This window comes from Erythrolamprus reginae, chromosome 2 (genome assembly GCF_031021105.1).
Source record: "Erythrolamprus reginae isolate rEryReg1 chromosome 2, rEryReg1.hap1, whole genome shotgun sequence".
NCBI lineage: Eukaryota > Metazoa > Chordata > Lepidosauria > Squamata > Dipsadidae > Erythrolamprus > Erythrolamprus reginae.
In genome coordinates this window covers 316972912-316994835 of record NC_091951.1, presented here as the reverse complement: position 1 = coordinate 316994835, position 21924 = coordinate 316972912, and the positions used below count along the sequence as shown (strand labels likewise).

Sequence of the window (21924 nt, the reverse complement as noted above, 5' to 3'; positions counted from 1 at the left end):
TTTAAAATAGAATGGAGAAAAATGCAACTCATTCCCTGATTAAGTATCTGTAAATGAACTTAAAGCAATTATCACTATCCAATAATAGTTTAGTTTGGGACAAAGAGTTTTAACCTAGATACAGTTCAGGTACAATATAATGTACTTGCTTACTCTTCTGGCCCAGCTGCCAGACCAAGGAACACAACACAACCAGCATCTGACAAAACCTTGTTTTAATATTAACAAACTATCAATTATCTGTCTTAGCAGTCATTCTAAAGTCAATGAAATCATAAATCAGTCTTTTTGAAGCAACAGCTATTAATTAATCTTCTCAACAGCCAGCAATAGTTCAAGCAAAAAGAATCAAAAGTCCAACGAAGAGTCTGTCTGATAACAACACACAATCTTTCTGTTGGCAGAATGCCTAGGAGCAATTTACAGGAAAGTTGACGTCTTTCAAACACGAGCTGAACAGGAGTTTTGCAGTCAGAGACAAGACAATGAATGAACAAAGTTGTTTCTCGCAAATTGGCTAGTCCTTTTTCTCACTTAAATAGACTGGCAGTGATGGCGAGCCTATGGCATGGGTACCACAGCTAGCATGCAGAGCCATATCTGTTGGCATGTGAGCCATTGCCCTAGCTCAGCTACAACATGCATGTGTGTGCTGGCCAGCTGATTTTTGGCTTACACATAGGTTCTGGGAGGGCATTGTTGGCTTCCAGAGAGCTTCTGGGGGGGTGGGGAGGGCATACCTCCGGAACTGTCTTCTGCCGCACGAATCCCAGCGGCTGATAAGGTCCCACAGAGTTGGCCTTCTCTGGGTCCCGTCGACTGAACAATGCTGTCTGGCTGGCCCCAGGGGAAGAGCCTTCTCTGTGGCAGCTCCGGCCCTCTGGAATCAACTCCCCCGGAGATCAGAACTGCCCCCACTCTCCTTGACTTTCGCAAATTGCTTAAGACCCACCTGTATCACCAGGCATGGGGGAATTGAGATATTTTCCCCAGGCTTATATAGTTTTATGTATGGTATGCTTGTGCTGTATGGTTTTAAATGACGGGTTTTTAGATTTTTTTAAAAAAAATATTAGATTTCTTACATTTTCATATTATTATTGTTGTTGTGAGCCTCCCTGAGTCTGCGGAGAGGGGCGGCATACAAATCTAATAAATTATTATTATTATTATTTTTACCGTCCCCCAGCTCCAGGGAAGCCTTTGGTGAGACTACTGGGCCCACCAGAAGTTGGGAAACAGCCATTTCCGGCCTCCAGAGGGCCTCCGCGGGGGTGGGAAGCTGTTTTCACTGTCCCCAGGCATTGCATTATGGGTGTGGGCACTCAAGTGTGCGCGATAGCACATGTCCACACTGTTTTGGCACCTGAGGAAAAAAAGGTTCACCATCACTGGGCTATGGGAAAGGGCAATCAACCCCAAGCCTCATTCCTGAGTAGTCCTTCTTCTCAAGAGCCATTCTTCCCTTTTGGCAGCTTTACACACACGCGCATTGAGGACAGGCTCCTCCTCTTCTTCTTCTGTACTCATTGCAACCTCTGGAGGTTCTGAAGGCCCTGGCTGAATCCCTGCCTCTAGCAACCACCTCACTGTCCAACTCTGGTGCCAACTGCACAGGCTGCTGGAGAATCACCACACAAGCCTCCTCCCTGTCTAAATCAGCTATCAGTTGCACAGGCCGCTGGTGGGGCACAACACTTCAGACTCGTTCAGTGGGCATAATCAAGATCCATAGCTTTGAAGCTTCAAAAACTACATACAAATCAGAATGTTTACATTTTAATTACTAATAATAATAATAATAATAATAATAATAATAATAATAATGATGGCATACTTTGTGGGTGTGTAACTTGATGGTCATGTGACCTGGGCATGGCTTGTGGTCATGTGACTTGGCAGCCGAGGCTTGGTGGTCATATGACTGGGTGGGTGTGGTCAACTCAATGTCACTCATGTCAAGGGGTGCCTCCCTGTCCCCTCCCCTCCCAACCATTCCTTGTCACACACAGCCTCAACGTACCTATAGTTCTGTGATAATGTTCACTTTTTTTCAACTTTATTATTTGCATACTATAGATCAGTGGTGGTGAACCTTTTTCCCCCTGGGTGCCAAAAGAGCGTGTGCGTGCGCTATCGTGCATGCGTGAGTGCCCACACCCATAATTCAATGCCTGGGGAGGTTGAAAATACTTCCCCCATCCCCTGGAGGTCCTCTGGAGGCTGGAAACGGCCTGTTTCCCAACTTTTAGTGGGCCTGGGGAGGGCTCATGTTTTGCCCTCCCCAGACTCCAAAGGCTTCTCTGGTGCTGGGAGAGGGAGAACCCCCCAGAGGTTCTCTGGAAGCCAAAGACACCCTCCAGAGCCTCTGTGCGAGGGGAAAATTAGCTGACCGGCATACATACACACACACGTTGGAGCTGAGTTAGGGCAATGACTTGCATGACAGCAGATATGGCTCTGTGTGCCACCTGTGGCACCCATGCCATAGGTTCACCATCAATGCTATAGAAGGAGGAAATGGCTGACATATTTTGCTCAAGAGTGTGATAGGCAGCAGGCTTTTAAGAGGCTGCCAGAAAGAAGGGGAGGGGGAATATATTTTCCAATGCACCAAAAGGCAAAACAAGAAGCAATGGTTGGAACTGAACAAAGAGAAAAGCAACCTAAAACTGAGGAGAAACTTCCTGACAGTGAGAACCAACATAGGTGCAGAAATATTTCAGTCATAATTTAACATATAAAATAGCCACTCATGTAATACAGCCTTCATATTGTTCAAAACAATAATTAGTATTATGGCTGATGTTTGACAGCAAGCCTAAAAGTCAAAGATCACAAGAGTGCTTCTTTCTCTATATATATACAAAACATCACATACCAGGAATAGTATATTAAGCTGGATTTATGCAAGCTGATGTACAAAAATAAACACACACATATTTATGCTCTGGACTATAGACATTGAATACACGTAAATCCCTGAAAAATATGAGGTGGCCCTGGGAAAAAGAAAAGCAGTAAAATCACTCTAGAGAAGGAAGAAGTATTGTGTTTGTCTGTCATTTTATGTTTTTTATTCATGTACTAAATTCAGAATACATACACATACATATGAAACTTATTACAGTCATTAAACAGCACAATGTGACAATTCAAAACATTTCCACAACAAAATGGGGAAATAGTTAATTGTTTTATTTGCTGGATTTGAATAATGGGAGCTTTTTGGTAGTGATAGAAGTATTGACTCTTCTCATAGTCACTCATGCCCTCATTACATCGAGGTTCGATTACTGCAGTGCCCTCTATATGGAGCTACCTTTAAAGAATGTTTGGAGTTAGTGTTATGGACCTTTTAAGGTATAAGCAGGGCTGGGCTACTGCCCGGACGGGGGGGGGGGACGCATTGGAGTAGCAAAAGTGGAGCTCCACCCCAGAGCACCCAACTTTACTGAAAGATGTTGAAAATAAATGCAAGGCAGCCTGCATAAGCCACGCCCACAGTGTGGTAGTAAAATTTTTTGGTAACCCTTCACTGGGTATAAGCATATTTCAACACCAGACCATGACCTGCATTGGCTACCAATTGGTCTCCAAACACAATTTAAAGTGTTGGTCATGACCTATAAAGCCCTGCATGGCTTAAGACCAGGTTACTTATAGAAACATAGAAGACTGACGGCAGAAAAAGACCCCATGGTCCATCTAGTCTGCCCTTTTACTATTTCCTGTATTTTATCTTACAATGGATATATGTTTATCCCAGGCATGTTTAAATTCGGTTACTGTGGATTTACCAACCACGTCTGCTGGAAGTTTGTTCCAAGGATCTACTACTCTTTCAGTAAAATAATACTTTCTCATGTTGCCTTTGATCTTTCCCCCAACTAACTTCAGATTGTGTCCCCTTGTTCTTGTGTTCACTTTCCTGTTAAAAACACTTCCCCCCTGAACCCTATTTAACCCTTTAACATATTTAAATGTTTCGATCATGTCCCCCCTTTTCCTTCTGTCTTCCAGACTATACAGATTGAGTTCATTAAGTCTTTCCTGATATGTTTTATACTTCAGACCTTCCACCATTCTTGTAGCCCGTCTTTGGACCCGTTCAATTTTGTCAATATCTTTTTGTAGGTGAGGTCTCCAGAACTGAACACAGTACTCCAAATGTGGTCTCACCAGCGCTCTATATAAGGGGATCACAATCTCCCTCTTCCTGCTTGTTATACCTCTAGCTATGCAGCCAAGCATCCTACTTGCCTTTCCTACCGCCCGACCACACTGCTCACCCATTTTGGGACCGTCTCCTACCTCATGAATCCCACCGACCAGTCAGGCCCCACAGAGTTGGCCATCTCCAGGTCTCATCAGCTAAGCAATGCCGCCTGACGGGGCCTAGGAGCAGAGCCTTCTCTGTGGCAGCTGCGGCCCTTTGGAATCAACTTCCTCCAGATATTCGTACTGCCCCTACCCTCCTGGCCGTTCATAAGGTTTTAAAAATTCACCTCTGCCGACAGGCTTGGGGCCATTGAGCATTGGCATCCTTCTCCGGCCACATGTATGGTTGTAATGAAATATATGTGGATGATTGCCTTTAAAAATTAAAGTTTTTACATTAGATTTTGATTAGTTTTAATGTTTCGCTTTCTTACATGTTCCTTTTTGTATTTATTCCTGTTTTGTAAGCCACCCTGAGTCTACGGAGAATGGCAGCCTAGAAATCCAAATAATAAATCAATAAATCAATAAATCAGTAAATAATAGTTAACATTTGTATGCCTCACTTATTGTGCCTAATAATGGTGTATTATTAGGCACAATATACAGTAAGTAGTCTTTTCTGAATGACCACTTGTTCACTAACTGTTCAAAATTGCAGTGTACAGCAGCTGAATAGCAATAGCTGAGTCTACGGAGAGGGGCGGCATACAAATCCAATAAATTATTATTATTATTATTATTATTATTATTATTATTATTATTATTATTAATAGCAGTAAGACTTACTTCATAGTAATAAAAATAATTTATTAGATTTGTATGCCGCCCCTCTCCGAAGACTCGGGGCAGCTCAGAACAACATAAACAGTGTATAAATCCAATTATTAAAAAATGCAGTTTAAAACCCTTATAATAAAATAATCATACAATCCAATCAAACCATACACCAACCTTGACAATTGGGCTGTGTGTTAATTTCCCCATGCCTGGCAGCAAAGATGAGTTTTTCATAACTTAAGAAAGGCGAGGAGGGTGGGGGCAGTCCTAATCTCTGGGGGGAGTTGGTTCCAGAGGGCCGGGGCCGCCACAGAGAAGGCTCTTCCCCTGGGTCCCGCCAGACAACATTGTTTAGTCGACGGGACCCAGAGAAGGCCAACTCTGTGGGACCTAATCGGCCGCTGGGTTTCGTGTGGCAGAAGGCGGTCTCAGAGGTATTCTGGTCCGATGCCATGTAGGGCTTTATAGGTCATAACCAACACTTTGAATTGTGACCGGAAATTGATCGGTGTTTTACATCCCTCTCTAAGCGATTTACAGTGTCACCATATCCCAATAGTCACAGGATCACAATTTCGGTGCTTGGCAACCAGATGTTGCACTGTCCTACAGTTACATGATTGCCATTTGCAAACTTTGCTTCCAGCAAGCAAAAGTAATAGAAAAAATGCCAGGAGGTTATAAGTGATACTACTTAGGGAAGAGTTCTGGTCCCAATTTTAAGTAAGTTCACAAAATTGATTACTTACTGGATATGCAAATATCTAGGTCGCCAACCACTATCAGGAGAACTAATAATAAATCAACTATAATCTCTGTCTCTCTCTCTCTGTCTCTCTGTCTGTCTCTCTCTCTCCCTCTGTCTCTCTGTCTGTCTGTCTCTCTCTCTCTTTCTGTCTCTCTGTCTGTCTGTCTGTCTCTGTCTGTCTCTCTGTCTGTCTCTCTCTCTCTCTCCCCTCACAAACATGCAGAGGGAAAAAAAATACTGCAATAACAGAGAATAGCTCTGACTTGAACTGTAGCTCTGGGTTCCCCTTCAGAAAATTCTAGTATTTCCAACAGGCAGATGAACTTTATTTTTAGCCATTATTCATTTAAATATTTAATCTATACATAGATGCATTGAAATAATTTCCCAATACAAATCATCATTACTAGGCTTGTGAAACAGCTTCTCAAGTCTGGTCTCTTTACTGGAACTATAAGATAAGGAATACGCTCTGGGTAACAAATATATTTGATTCAAATAAATGAGATTTCACATTTCAGAATAATAATAATAATAATAATAATAATAATAATAATAATAATAATAATAATTTATTAGATTTGTATGCCTGCTGCCGCACGAATCCCAGCGACCGATAAGGTCCCACAGAGTTGGCCTTCTCCGGGTCCCGTTGACTAAACAATGTCGTTTGGTGGGCCCCAGGGGAAGAGCCTTCTCTGTGGCGGCCCCATCCCTCTGGAACCAACTCCCCCTGGAGATTAGAACTGCCCCCACCCTCCCTGTCTTTCGTAAACTACTTAAGACTCACTTATACCGCCAGGCATGGGGGAGTTGAGACACCTTTCCCCCAGGCTTTTTTATACTTTGTTTTATGTTTGGTATGAATGTGCTGTTTGGTTTTTTAAATAATGATAGGGTTTTACCGGTATATGTTTTTTAATATTATATTTGTTCCACTGCTATATTGTTTTTATTACTGTTGTGATCCGCCCCGAGTCTTCGGAGAGGGGCAGCATACAAATCTAATAAATAAATAAATAAATAAATAAATAAATAAAATGCCGCCCCTCTCCGAGGACTCTACAACAATAACAGTTGTAGCAAAGCGCTGACATGAACGCATGATGCAAATATAGCCATGTGATGTACAAAGATGCATTTGTGAACTTTCTGTTTGAAAATGTCTGCATGAATGTCCATCTCTTTTTCAGAATATTGATAACATACGTTTCAAAGAGGTAAACACTTTATAACTTTAACTCTGGGTCTAAAAAAATGTCCATGCTACCCCACTATCTGTTCAGTCTGTAAAACAATAGGGTGTATTGTATTACATTGTATAGTGTAGTCATCCATTAAAAAAAGGATAGACAACATCCGAGAGATGCTTGTTAATGTGACCACTCTAATTTTGTCCTTAGTTCGGCAATCAGCAAGCACTGGGAAGCAGAACTTGCTACACTAAAAGGCAACAATGCCAAGCTGACAGCAGCTCTCCTTGAGTCCACTGCCAACGTGAAACAATGGAAACAGCAGCTCGCTGCATATCAAGAGGAAGCAGAGCGTCTACATAAACGAGTGAGTTGATACCACTTGAATAGTAAAACTGTGACAGCTATGGCTTGAGGAAAGGTGTGGCTAATATATTATTATAGAACAGTGGTTCTCAACCTTTTATTTATTTATTTTTTTTATTTATTTATTTTGTTCAATACACAATGAGGGTTTTAGTGGGTATATATCTATATACACATAGTAAAATACATGATGAAGGTTATAGAGGAGATACTCATAGTAAAATATATCAAAGAAATAATAGAAAAGAAGGTATAGTAATAGAACATATCACTGAAAGAACAGAAGAAGAGATATAGGAATAGAAGAAAGGTATAGGAGATATAGGAGAGAAATAGGACGGGGGATGGAAGGCACTCTAGTGCACTTGTACTCACTCTTACTGACTTCTTAGGAATCTGGATAGGTCAACCGTAGATAATCTAAGGGTAAAGTGTTGGGGGTTTGGGGATGACACTATGGATTCCGGTAATGAGTTCCACGCTTCGACAACTCGGTTACTGAAGTCATATTTTTTACAGTCAAGTTTGGAGCGGTTAATATTAAGTTTAAATCTGTTGTGTGCTCTTGTGTTGTTGTGGTTGAAGCTGAAGTAGTCGCCGACAGGCAGGACGTTGCAGCATCTGATCTTGTGGGCAATACTTTAGATCTTGTTTAAGGCGTCTTAGTTCTAAACTTTCTAGGCCCAATATTGAAAGTCTAGTCTCGTAGGGTATTCTATTTCGAGTGGAGGAGTGAAGGGCTCTTCTGGTGAAGTATAATATATCTAATGCCGTGACCCCTTAATACAGTTCATCATGTTGTGGTGGCCCCCAACCATCCATCTAGCGCCAATTCTCCCAACAGAGCTTTAAGCTGATTGGCAGGAAGGGCCACCCCCACTGTAAATGCCTGATTGGTCAGATTGTAAAAAATATGTTCCAAGGCGCCAGAATAGAAGCTTTAGTTCCTAACACCATGAGAAACTTTTCTTTTCCCATGGTCTTAGGTGTTTCCTGTGAAACAGTCATTCGACCCCAAAGGGGTCCCGACCCCCAGGTTGAGAACCACTGTTATAGAAAGTTATCCGTAACATAGAAACATAGAGGACTGAGGGCAGAAAAAGACCTCATGGTCCATCTAGTCTGCCCTTATACTATTTCCTGTATTTTATCTTACAATGGATATATGTTTATCCCAGGCATGTTTAAATTCAGTTACTGTGGATTTACCAACCACGTCTGCTGGAAGTTTGTGGTTGGTAAATCCACAGTAACTGAATAGTAACTGAATACGTTCATCTAACAACTAACAAAATCGATCCATATGAAGTTTTATTTGCCCTTCTTGAAATTAAAGACTGTGGAAAGTTCAAATTCATCTAGATGTTCTGTTTCAATATTGATCCCGGTTATTGAAATAAATGCTTGAGTAATAGAATTATTATGTACTAATCATCCTAGCATTTTAATTGTTATTATTATGAGCAGTACAGTAAGTACAGTAAGTGTGTGCCTAACTAATAGTTAATCAGTTGTAGGGCAACTAACATGCTGTGGCGAGCGAGTGGGGCAAAATACGGGCGGTGGCGAGCGGCCACTTACCTTATTTTTGCCTATTTTGGGGGGTTTTTTGCTTCTGCACAGAAGCAAAAATGCCCAGAAAACTTTCTCTCGCGCAGAAAGATTTGGCTTCCGCGCACACAGAAGGTAGGGCCGGGAATGGTGGCCCGTCCCTGACTATACTTTATTTATTTATTTTATTTTATTTATTTATTTTGTCCAATACACAATACATATTGAAGAGGATAGACATGAGGTATTATATATAAAGAAAGGATATAAAAGTAGAGGAGAAGATATATGAAAGGAAGAAAAGATATATGATATATGAGCCAGGGTGGCGCAGCAGGTAGAGTGCTGTAATGCAGGCCACTGAAGCTGACTGTAGATCTGTAAGTCAGCTGTTCAAATCTCATCACTGGCTCAAGGTTGACTCAGCCTTCCATCCTTCCGAGGTGGGTAAAATGAGGACCCGGACTGTGGGGGACATATGTTGGCTCTGTTAAGAAGCGCTATTGCTAACATGTTGTAAGCCGCCCTGAGTCTAAGGAGAAGGGCGGCATAAAAATTGAATAAATAAAATAAATAAATAAAAAATATGAGATAAGGAGAGACAATTGGACAAGGAACGAAAGGCACACTAGTGCACTTACGTACGCCCCTTACTGACCTCTTAGGAACCTGGAGAAGTCAATCGTGGATAGTCTAAGGGAGAAATGTTGGGGGTTAGGGGTTGACACTACTGAGTCCGGTAATGAGTTCCACGCTTTGACAACTCGATTGCTAAAGTCATATTTTTTACAGTCAAGCTTGGAGTGATTAATATTAAGTTTGAATTTGTTGCGTGCTATTGTACACCGCATATCAACAGTGTTGAGGAGAATAAGGCTTTCATGTAGCTTTGATAAAGTGCTTCTATAACTGCATTAATCCTTCTACCAACAAATTACCAAAATCAACACTTGAGTTCAAACCAAGCCAATCTAGTATCAAAAAGTGTCAAAAAGCTTAGTGCTCCTCAAACATAGCAAACCTTTTCAAATCTTTCTCTAAGCTTTGAAAAATGACCCTGTTTATCTGCATGGGGGCATGTTTTTTACTTTGCCTCTAACTGCAGCTTTGGAAAAGAATACCAGGCCCAGGCATTCATTTCCCAATAGATGTTTGAACCCCAAAGAATAACACCTAATTATCCATGTTAGATGAGTCCTAATAGGACAGAAGGGCTATCCTGATGTCCAATGGCATTTTTAAAAGTTCAGTCAAAGTTACCAAACCTTTCTCTGACCCTGCTTTAATTAAACGCTGAGTTCTGTGAAAAATAGGATATTTTGGATCAAGTCCTGAAGGTTGTAATTTTTCCTCCAATTCCAATAAAGTCCTAAGCTGCACCAGTAGATCACATCAAGTGTTAGTACCATTTTATATTACACTGTTCCCTCGATTTTCACAGGTTCGAACTTCGCAAAAAGTCTATACCACGGTTTTTCAAAAATATTAATTTAAAAATACTTTGCGGGTTTTTTCCCTATAACACGGTTTTTCCCACCTGATAACGTCATATGTCATCGCCAAACTTTCATCTGCTTTTAATAAATATTTTTTTTAATAAAGTTTAATGAATAAACATGGTGAGTAATAATCTAAATGGTTGCTAAGGGAATGAAAAATTGCAATTTAGGGGTTTAACATGTTAAGGGAAGGCTTGTGATACTGTTCATAGCCAAAAATAGTGTATTTACTTCCGCATCTCTACTTTGCGGAAATTCGACTTTCGCGGGCGGTCTCAGAACGCATCCCCCGCGAAAAGCGAGGGAACACTGTACTTTGATAAGGACACCCTTGGAATACTGCGGCCAGTTTTGGTCACCACAATACAAGAAAAGATGTCAAGGCTCTAGAAATAGTGCAGGAAAGAGCAAGAAAGATAATTAAAGGACTGCAGGCTAAACCATATAACGAAGGTTTGTGGGAATGAACAATGTCTAGTCTAACACAGAGAAGAACTAGGGGCGGCAAGGTAGCAGTCTTCAAGGTAGCAGTCTTCCAAAATCTGAAGAACTATTACAGAGTTGAGGGAGTTAATCCATACACTTGAGGGAAAAACAAGAAGTAACTGATGGAAGCTAAACAAACTGAGATGCAGCCTACAATTAAGAAGAAATTTCCTGTCAGTGAGAACAATTAATCAGTGGAGCAATGTTGTGGGTGCTCAACAGGTAGTCCTTGAATTCTGACCAAAATTGAGCCCAAAGTTGTGAGACCTTTGTTAAGTGAATTTTGCCCCATTTTATGATCTTTCTTGCCTCGGTTGTTAAGTAAATCCCTCCAGTTGATAAGTTAGTAACTCAGTTGTTAAGTGAATCTGGATTCCCCATTGATTTTGCTTGACAGAAGGTCGCAAAAGGTGATCACGTGATATTGGGACACAGCAACGGTCATAAACCATAGGGTCGTTGGTTTATGGAATTCACTTCCAGAAGAGGTTGTGACAGCTGTCAGCCTGACTTCAAGCAGGATTAGACAGATTCATGGATACCAAGTGTATTGGTGGTTATTGAAATGGATGTCCAGGTGCCACTTCAGTGTTGGTTGAAGCAGGCAGGATTCCCTTGGGTACCATTTGTTGAGGGTCAAGGGAAAGGGAGGGTCTTGCCTTCTCTTTCTGCTAAAGATCCCCATGGACAATTGGTGGGCCACTGTGTGACACAGAATGCTGGACTCGATGGGCTTTGGCCTGATTCAGCATGGCTCTACTTATATTCTTATGTTCCTAAATATCAATCAGTGGTCAAATGAATTTTGATCACATGATCATGAGGATGTTGCCACGGTCATAAGCCACATTTTTCAGTGCCATTGTAACTTTCAATGGCCATTAAAAGAACTGTTGTAAGTCAAGGACTACCTGCATAGGTTCTCCTACTTGAACAGATGACCTCCAAGGACTTTTCCAACTCCTTTTATTCTGTATTCTGTCTGCTGTATCCTTTCGGCTGGAGTGAATGAAATTAACTCTTTTTTGCTGTTTTCCCCACAAACTGCATATACCACTAGCAGTCACTACTTTGCACTCCAAAACTATTGTTTTCTATCCCACAGTTTAAAAAATAAATAAAGGGAGGGGAATCCTGACCACTGCAACAAGTCATAACTGCCAGGTGTCACCTACTATTATTAAAAAATTGAATGTGGCAAGTTTTATTTAAAATAGAAACAATGGAAATCCAAGCACAGATTGCTCATTTAACTGGACCCATAATTAGTCACTAACGAAGAGTTGGATCTCTTGTTCATAAGGCTTATTTTGTTCAGTGTTTCCTATTGCGATAAAGTGTAGTGGCTTCCTAATAATACTTATATATATTATTTACATATTTACATATCACAGTAACTTCTCTCCCCTCTTATCCAATAAATGTTAATGTTTTGATCTAGAAGGAAGACATTTTTCATAGAGTCTTCTGAATAACTGTATTATTATTCTATGTATTATTTTTACAGGTGACTGAGCTGGAGTGTGTGAGTAGTCAAGCAAACGCAGTCCAAACTCATAAAACAGAATTAAACCAGACAATACAAGAATTAGAAGCAACACTGAAGAAAAAGGAAGAGGTATTTTGTTATATGTATTGATTCACTTTAGAAAATGTTTTAAGAATATAATAAGATTAAATGTTTTAAGTTGGTGTGACTAGAATTAATATATGATCTATTGCAGGGGTCCCCAAATTTGGCAATTTTAAGACTTGTGGACTTCAACTTCCAGAATTCTCCAGCCAGCTTCAATTCTGGGAGTTGAAGTCCACAAGTATTAAAGTTGCCAAGTTTGAAGACCTCTGATCTATTGGGTTCAAGAAAGTAAGGTAAATTTGCACAAAGGTACGAACCACAGCAGTATGGAGAACATTCAGTCTGCATTACTTTTTCGTTAATCTAGTTTCCTTCTCACTTAACAACAATTATGCTTTAGCAAAACAAAATCAAAAACAAAAACCTGAACAGTTTTTAAGCTACAATATTTCTAAAGCTATTGGTTCACCCACAGACCTAAACAAACACACAAGCAAATGTCCTTGCATCAATTAGTTTTAAAAGGCATCCTTTGGTATTAACAGAAGCTTCTTAACATTATTTTTTAGAGACTGCTTTATTATTATTCTAGACAACTTAACAAAAGGAAGACACTTTTTTAAATAAATGTTTGATCTGAAGAGGCCCAGTGCTTTTGTATCTTCTTTAGCAGAAAATAACTATACTTCCAGAAAGCCACATCAGATTTAAAAATCTGTTAAAATATAATGTAACAGTGTCCTGTTTAATGTTAAAATAAGACAGCTGAGTTAAACTCTGACTTAGTCATGTTTGGAGTATATCTACCGGTATTTAAATAATTGGGAGGAGTTAGTGTGATTACTTTTAAGAAACGTTTCTGGCATTAATATGCTGCCATAATGTACATTTCTCCAATTCTTTGCTATTTCTATGAGTCAGACACACATGCACAGAAATACACAACTAATAGTGTATATCATCTGTACTGTTTGCTGTTTGGCAAATTGCTGGGAGACAGAAGTCTTTTTTCCTTGTTTTCCTCCCCCCAAACTAAGTTGCGTCTTATACTCTGGTACTTCTTATATTTTGAAAAATACGGTAGTTTAATTATATATTAATATATGAGAAAATGAGTGTGTGTGTGTATGAGAGAGAGAGACAGACAGACAGACAGAGAAAGAGAGAGAGAGAGGGAGGGGAGAATTAAGAAAATATTGTATTGCACAGAATAGAATGGCTAATTAGAAGAAAGCCTACAGTACTAGCATTATATGGATATTACGATTTTTAAAAGGGACAATTGAGTTTGCTCTCTGTACTTGAGTGGATTTCCAGTTCTACAGAAATATTCCCTTGCTGCCCTCCCCCTCGTTCCTCCTCCTCTTTTAAATGTACTCTGTATAATCCAATAACGTTCCAGAACAGTTTGGAGGTCACGCAAGAAACTTTAAGGGCAAGATTCAAGAGTATTCTGAGCAGAGTCAGGTTACAAGCGGTGTGCCACAAGGATCTGTTCTGGGATCTATTCTTTTTAATATATTTGTGAGTGACATAGGGGAAGGTTTGGTAGGGAAGGTTTGCCTATTTGCCGATGACTCTAAAGTGTGCAATAGGGTTGATATTCCTGGAGGCATCTGTAATATGGTAAATGATTTAGCTTTACTAGATAAATGGTCTAAGCAATGGAAACTGCAGTTTAATGTTTCCAAATGTAAAATAATGCACTTGGGGAAAAGGAATCCTCAATCTGAGTATTGTATTGGCAGTTCAGTGTTGGCAAATACTTCAAAAGAAAAGAATTTAGGGGTAGTGATTTCTGACAGTCTCAAAATGGGTGAACAGTGCAGTCAGGCGGTAGGGAAAGCAAGTAGGATGCTTGGCTGCATAGCTAGAGGTATAACAAGCAGGAAGAGGGAGATTATGATCCCACTATATAGAATGCTGGTGAGACATTTGGAATACTGTGTTCAGTTCTGGAGACCTCACCTACAAAAAGATATTGACAAAATTGAACGGGTCCAAAGACGGGCTACAAGAATGGTGGAAGGTCTTAAGCATAAAACGTATCAGGAAAGACTTAATGAACTCAATCTGTATAGTCTGGAGGACAGAAGGAAAAGGGGGGGACATGATCGAAACATTTAAATATATTAAAGGGTTAAATAAGGTCCAGGAGGGAAGTGTTTTTAATAGGAAAGTGAACACAAGAACAAGGGGACACAATCTGAAGTTAGTTGGGGGAAAGATCAAAAGCAACATGAGAAAATATTATTTTACTGAAAGAGTAGTAGATCCTTGGAACAAACTTCCAGCAGATGTGGTAGATAAATCCACAGTAACTGAATTTAAACATGCCTGGGATAAACATATATCCATCCTAAGATAAAATACAGAAAATAGTATAAGGGCAGACTAGATGGACCAGGAGGTCTTTTTCTGCCGTCAGACTTCTATGTTTCTATGTTTCTAAGATTACTATATTTCTGCTGGTATCTGCTATCCTGTGGATAGGTGGACAAAATAAAATAAGATGCAACCCATTAGCTCAAATAATATGCTTAATTCAGACCTTAATGCAGATTGCCAAGCACTGTTGAGTTTATATAACTTAATAAGAATAAAAGAGTTGGTGCGGGCCTTGGTGGTCTTCTAGTTCAATCCCCTGCTCAGGCAGGAAACCCTATACCAGTGATGGCGAACCGTTTTTGGTTCGCATGCCAAAAGGAGTGGGGAAACATGAGGGGGTCAAGTGTGCACACCCACACCCATAATTCCATGCGGGGCCCTCCCGCACAGGTGCATGTGACCCTCCTCTACTCCTGGCATGTGATGGCACACCTGTTTCTCGCTCTCCGAAGCCTGGGGAGGACGAAAACTGCCTTCCCCACCACCCCCACCCCCGAAAGCCCTACGGAGGCAGGAAATATTATTATTATTATTATTATTATTATTATTATTATTATTACTATTAATTAGATTTGTATGCTGCCCTTCTCCGTAGACTCGGGGTGACTCACAACAACAATAAAACAATGTATAACAAATCTAATAATTTAAAATCACTAAAAAACCCTTATTAAAAAGCAAAAAACATACACACAAACATACCATGCATAAACTGTATAGGCCCGGGGGAGGTGACTCAATTCCCCCAAGCCTGATGGCAGAGGTGGGTTTTAAGAAGTTTACGAAAGGCAAGGAGGGTGGGGGCAATTCTAATCTCCGGGGGCAGCTGGTTCCAGAGGGTCGGGGCCACCACAGAGAAGGCTCTTCCCCTCTTTCCCATCTTCCAGGTGGACCAGAAGGCCTGTTTTTTTGCTCTCCCCAAGCTACAGAGCCTTTCTAGGAGCTGGGATGGGTAAAAACAGCTTTCCTCACCCACCCGAGGCTGGAAACAGCCTGTTTCCCAATTCCCAGTGGGTCCAGAAGGCCTGACAATCAGCTGGCTGGACCCGAGATCGCATGCCCACCAATATGGCTCAGCACGCCACTTCTGGTATGTGTGCCACAGGTTCACCATCACGGCTTATACCAGTGATGGCAAACCTATGGCACGGGTGCCACAGGTAGTACACAGAGCCATACCTGCTGGCAAGTGAGCCTTTGCCATAGCTCAACTCCAACATGCATGTGTGTGCTAGCTAGCTGATTTTTGGCTTGCACAGAAGCTCTGGGAGGGAATTTTTGGCTTCCGGGGAGCCTCCGTGGGCATGGGGGAGGGTGATTTTACACTCCCCTGTCCCCAGGGAAGCCTTTGGACTCTGGGGATGGTGAAACACGAGCCTACTGGGCCCACCAAAAGTTGGGAAACAGGCTGTTTCTGGCCTGCAGAGGGCCTCCGGGGGGGCGTGGGAAGCTGTTTTCACCCTCCCCAGGCATTGAATTATAGGTGTAGGTACTCACACATATGCTCTTTCAACACCCGAGGGAAAAAAAAAAGGTTTTATTTATGATGGTTGCAATGTCCCAGGTCATTAACATCAACTTTGGTGACTTTCTGACAAGCTAGGTCAATGGGGAAGCCAGACTTTTCTACCACTGTATAGAATAGAATAGAATAGAATAGAATAGAATAGAATAGAATAGAATTTTTATTGGCCAAGTGTGATTGGACACACAAGGAATTTGTCTTGGTGCATATGCTCTCAACATACATAAAATAAAATATACATTTGTCAAGAATCATGTGGTACAACACTTCTCTGTGGGGGCCCCGACCCTCTGGAACCAGCTCCCCCCTGAGATTAGGATTGCCCCCACCCTCCCTGCCTTTCGTAAACTCCTTAAGACCCACCTTTGCCGTCAGGCATGGGGGAACTAAAACACCTCCCCCTTGCCCATGTTGTTTTGTTGATTGATTGACTGTGTGCCTGTTTTTTATATATACTGTTTTTTTATGAGATTATTAATTTCAATTGGAATCTGGATGGGTGGGCATTGGATTTGGTATTGTGTACTGTACTGTTTTTTATTATTGTTGTGAGCCGCCCCGAGTTTGCGGAGAGGGGCGGCATATAAATCCAATAAACCTAAACCTAAACCTAAACCTAATGATTGTCATAGGGGTCAAATAAGCAATGAAGAAGCAATATTAATAAAAAATCTTAGGATATACGCAACAAGTTACAGTCATACAGTCAACATGGGAGGAAATGGGTGATAGGAAAGATGAGAAAAACTAGTAGAATAGAAGTGCAGATTTAGTAGAAAGTCTGACAGTGTTGAGGGAATTATTTGTTTAGTAGAGTGATGGCGTTAGAAAAAAAACTGTTCTTGTGTCTAGTTGTCTTGGTGTGCAGTGCTCTGTAGCGACGTTTTGAGGGTAGGAGTTGAAACAATTTGTGTCCAGGATGTGAGGGGTCAGTAAATATTTTCCCCGCCCTCTTTTTGACTCGTGCAGTATACAGGTCCTCAATGGAAGGCAGGTTGGCAGCAATTGTTTTTTCTGCAGTTCTGATTATCCTCTGAAGTCTGTGTCGGTCCTGTTGGGTTGCAGCACCAAACCAGACATATGATGAAGTAATAGAACACTTCTCCAAAAATGCCTAAATTATAAACTGCTAGCTCAATATATTGTGTGACCCCGATTAGTGTGATGTCCAGAATATTTGTATTTATTGGAAAAGGGTATATGTATCTTTTTTTTAAAAAAAAAGGACTGAATTGGGTTGATCCATAGGAGCAGAAGTTTTTAGTTTTGTTGGTTGGAAAGTCTGTTAAATATAAGTACAGCTTGCAAGCATGCCTGAGCAATGCTAAATCCTAAACTGTTTGATCAGAGTGCTCTGTTGCTAAATACTCCTAGATAAATTCACAAAGCCTTGCACTGCTCCATTAGAAAAACACCTTTATTTCCAAATTCAATAGAATCAATATATTCTCCTTGAAACTATAGGGGTTTGCAAACAAATTGTAACCCATTTCTTAAATGGCTTTTATGTGCTAGCCTTCAATGGCTGAAAAGCTGCTTTATTAGGATTCAAGGTAGTCTCTCTTGAGACTGGTATCTGGAATGACCTCTATACTCTGAGGAGTTGCATTGGCAGGAAGTTCAAAGAAAAGCTTTTCTGCCTCTAGCAGAGCTCGCTCACTTCCCCAAAGAATAAATAATAAGATGGGATTGCCTTTTTATATCACTCCCGAGGCCTTGGCAGTGTATTATATTTTCTATAGCAGTAATTGACACCGTATGTTTCAAAGACGAGTTCAGGATAGAAGTAGCACTGAAATAAAACGTTTTCCGGGAAGTTCCTGCTAGCTACTTCGCTGGAAGGGGTTTTTATTGCATTTCAGAGTTTTGTGAATGTGAACTTTGACCCTTTTATGAAATCCCATTTAATTTTTTTCCGAAACCTTTTAGTTTATATGTTCAGACATATCTTTTTTGTCAGTGTTCTAACTAGACAGTAATCATTCGTGCTGGACTCCCCTAGTGATCATCATTCATTTTAAAATTTGCTTAACACTATTGCATTATGGAAAGAGCTCTTTGCTAGGCATTCTGCAGAACACAAAATAAAACATAGAAACATAGAAGACTGACGGCAGAAAAAGACCTCATGATCCATCTAGTCTGCCCTTATACTATTTTCTGTATTTTATCTTAGGGTGGATATATGTTTATCCCAGTCATGTTTAAATTCAGTTACTGTGGATTTATCTACCACGTCTGCTGGACGTTTGTTCCAAGGATCTACTACTCTTTCAGTAAAATAATATTTTCTCATGTTGCTTTTGATCTTTCCCCCAACTAACTTCAGATTGTGTCCCCTTGTTCTTGTGTTCACTTTCCTATTAAAAACACTTCCCTCCTGGACCTTATTTAACCCTTTAATATATTTAAATGTTTCGATCATGTCCCCCCTTTTCCTTCTGTCCTCCAGACTATACAGATTGAGTTCATTAAGTCTTTCCTGATACGTTTTATGCTTAAGACCTTCCACCATTCTTGTAGCCCGTCTTTGGACCTGTTCAATTTTGTCAATATCTTTTTGTAGGTGAGGTCTCCAGAACTGAACACAGTATTCCAAATGTGGTCTCACCAGCACTCTATATAGCAGGATCATAATCTCCCTCTTCCTGCTTGTCATATCTCTAGCTGTGCAGCCAAGCATCCTACTTGCTTTCCCTACTGCCTGACTGCACTGTTCACCCATTTTGAGACTGTCAGAAATCACTACCCCTAAATCCTTTTCTTCTGAAGTTTTTGCTAACACAGAACTGCCAATACAATACTCAGATTGAGGATTCCTTATCCCCAAGTGCATTATTGTACATTTGGAAATATTAAACTGCAGTTTCCGTTGCTTTGACCATTTATCTAGTAAAGCTAAATCATTTACCATATTACAGACACCAGAAAAATTCTTCTCTCATTCTTTTATGCTAAGAATATGCTATGCCAGTCAGGAGCTGCAGTAGGTTTTGCAAGCCGCATTAAGAATCACTGTTTAAAAGTGGCTCTGGCCAGAATGTGAGATTTGATGAAATCTTTTTTAAAAAGTTAATGTATAATTGCCAGAAGTCATTTAAATTCATTAAAAGCTTTCCTAACACAGAGATGTGTAGGAAGAAATGTGTTCTTCCTTCTGGGTTCAGTTCCAAGTGGGGGAAAAGACACTGGAAGCATGGAAGCTATTGAGTGTTGTGGTTAGCTCTGGCCCAGCTCCTGCCCCAAGGACTGTGGATGTGGGGGAGACATCCACATGCCGCAGGCCTGTTGTGCTCCCAGTGGAATCTGCTGATGAAGGCTCCTCTGACCAAGAAGACATGAGTGACAGGGAGGAGGAGAGTGTGGCAGACAGCTCAGAAGGAGATCAATTATCTAGCTCTTCCTTGGATTCAGAACAAGAGTTAATGATACAGCCACGCATGCGGAGAGCGATGCATAGGCAACAACAACTGAGAGATTATTATCAAAGAAAATGAGGCCACCTGTGGTTGGGTGGGGCTGTGGTAATTAGTGAGGCTGTTATAAATAGCAGCCTGTGGGTTTGGCCATTGTGGAGGATTATCTGATCCTTGTGTTTTGTGCCTGCCTTGCTGACTTCGACCTTTGTGTACTGATTTCCCCCCGCTTTGAAACTAAACCAGAGCAAAGTGTGTTACACTTTGTGAAAGAAGAAAGACTGTGAATTGCCTCACAGCTGCAAGCTAAGTATTTCAGAACTGATAAGGGACTTGTACAAATTACCAGTTTGTTTTGAGACGAGTGCTCTTTGCTATACAAAAAGAGTGCTTAGTTCATTTGAATTTTCGGTATAAAGAGCATTGTTTCGAATTTTCAAACATGTGTGTGTGTCTGACATTTGTATCTGTGAATTTTCGGGAGGATTCTACCGGAGACCTCGACAGAACAGTGGGAGAGATGGTTTAATGGTGGAAAGCAGGACCATATGGTTTGAGGTCCTGGGGAAAAGGGGGAATCAAATGCCTCAAAAATGTTGACGAAGAAAAAAGGAAGTTGCTGAGAGTCCCCGAGTTTTTTATACCCTCTGCTGGGTCCTATCTTAAGTTTCCTGTTCCTGGAAATGTATCCCATTGGCTGTCAAGATGTCAGGGCAGGGTCTTAGCCAGGGAAGGCCTGCCATCTTTGGCGCTATTGGTGTGCCCTCAAAGGCCGTTACGGGTACGCACGCATCCAGCTTGGGCACGTGTGCCCATTGGCATGACATTTGGCTGCTGCGCATGTGTAGCAAACAAAATGTTGTCTGAGGACACACACACACGAGCGAGAGTTTGGCAATTTTTGACGATATTTTTGCCTCTGTGCATGCGCAGAAGCAAAAAATTAGGTGAAAATCACCCAAATCTCGCTTGTGCTCACGTCTTCACGTGAGATTTTGCTTGCTGTGCATGCGCAGCCGCCAAAATCTCACACGGGAGTATTCATCCACGTGTCGGGGGCATGCAGCTGTGCATGTATCTCCAAAATCGCTACCGGAACAACCTTACTGTTCTGGTAGCAGGCTGTCACTGGCCTTAGCTAACTGTATAACATTTGTTTGTGCCATGTGGTGAGATGGCCAGGGGGCTTTGGGATTCCTATTATGATTAGAAACATAGAAACATAGAAACATAGAAGACTGACGGCAGAAAAAGACCCCATGGTCCATCTAGTCTGCCCTTTTACTATTTCCTGTATTTTATCTTACAATGGATATATGTTTATCCCAGGCATGTTTAAATTCGGTTACTGTGGATTTACCAACCACGTCTGCTGGAAGTTTGTTCCAAGGATCTACTACTCTTTCAGTAAAATAATACTTTCTCATGTTGCCTTTGATCTTTCCCCCAACTAACTTCAGATTGTGTCCCCTTGTTCTTGTGTTCACTTTCCTGTTAAAAACACTTCCCTCCTGAACCCTATTTAACCCTTTAACATATTTAAATGTTTCGATCATGTCCCCCCTTTTCCTTCTGTCTTCCAGACTATACAGATTGAGTTCATTAAGTCTTTCCTGATACGTTTTATGCTTAAGACCTTCCACCATTCTTGTAGCCCGTCTTTGGACCCGTTCAATTTTGTCAATATCTTTTTGTAGGTGAGGTTTCCAGAACTGAACACAGTACTCCAAATGTGGTCTCACCAGCATTCTATATAGCGGGATCATAATCTCCCTCTTCCTGCTTGTTATACCTCTAGCTATGCAGCCAAGCATCCTACTTGCCTTTCCTACCGCCCGACCACACTGCTCACCCATTCTTCCAGAAGATCTTGTTATGTAGAATACACTGCCCATTGACAAATGTGGTGGGGGGAATGAGTGAGCTGGGCCTCAGGCCTTGATAGTCCATTGACAAAGGTACTAAGGCTAAGAGTGAGTCTGCTTCCCCCTTAAAAGCATGTTTCTCCATTTTCTCACCCAGGGAATTAAATATTCTGCTTTTTTAATATTTCTTCTAGGAGGGGGGTAGATGCTAACTTCCAACATATGTTTAAAACAAACAAACATTTTGAACCATTTGGATTGTTCTGGAGATGCCTAGAAGGATTCTGGAAGCAATACAACAGTGGCTGTA

At 41.0% G+C, this 21924-nt stretch overlaps 1 protein-coding gene across 1 annotated transcript in view; it reads left to right on the top strand.

The window, feature by feature from the left end:
* The window catches only part of HOMER1 (homer scaffold protein 1), a 100462-nt gene that overhangs the window by 68101 nt on the left and 10437 nt on the right, over nt 1-21924 (top strand). The window contains exons 6-7 of the mRNA XM_070743227.1: nt 7153-7309; nt 12352-12462. Coding sequence (XP_070599328.1) covers nt 7153-7309; nt 12352-12462 — 268 coding nt within the window. The remainder of the gene's footprint in view (nt 1-7152; nt 7310-12351; nt 12463-21924) is intronic.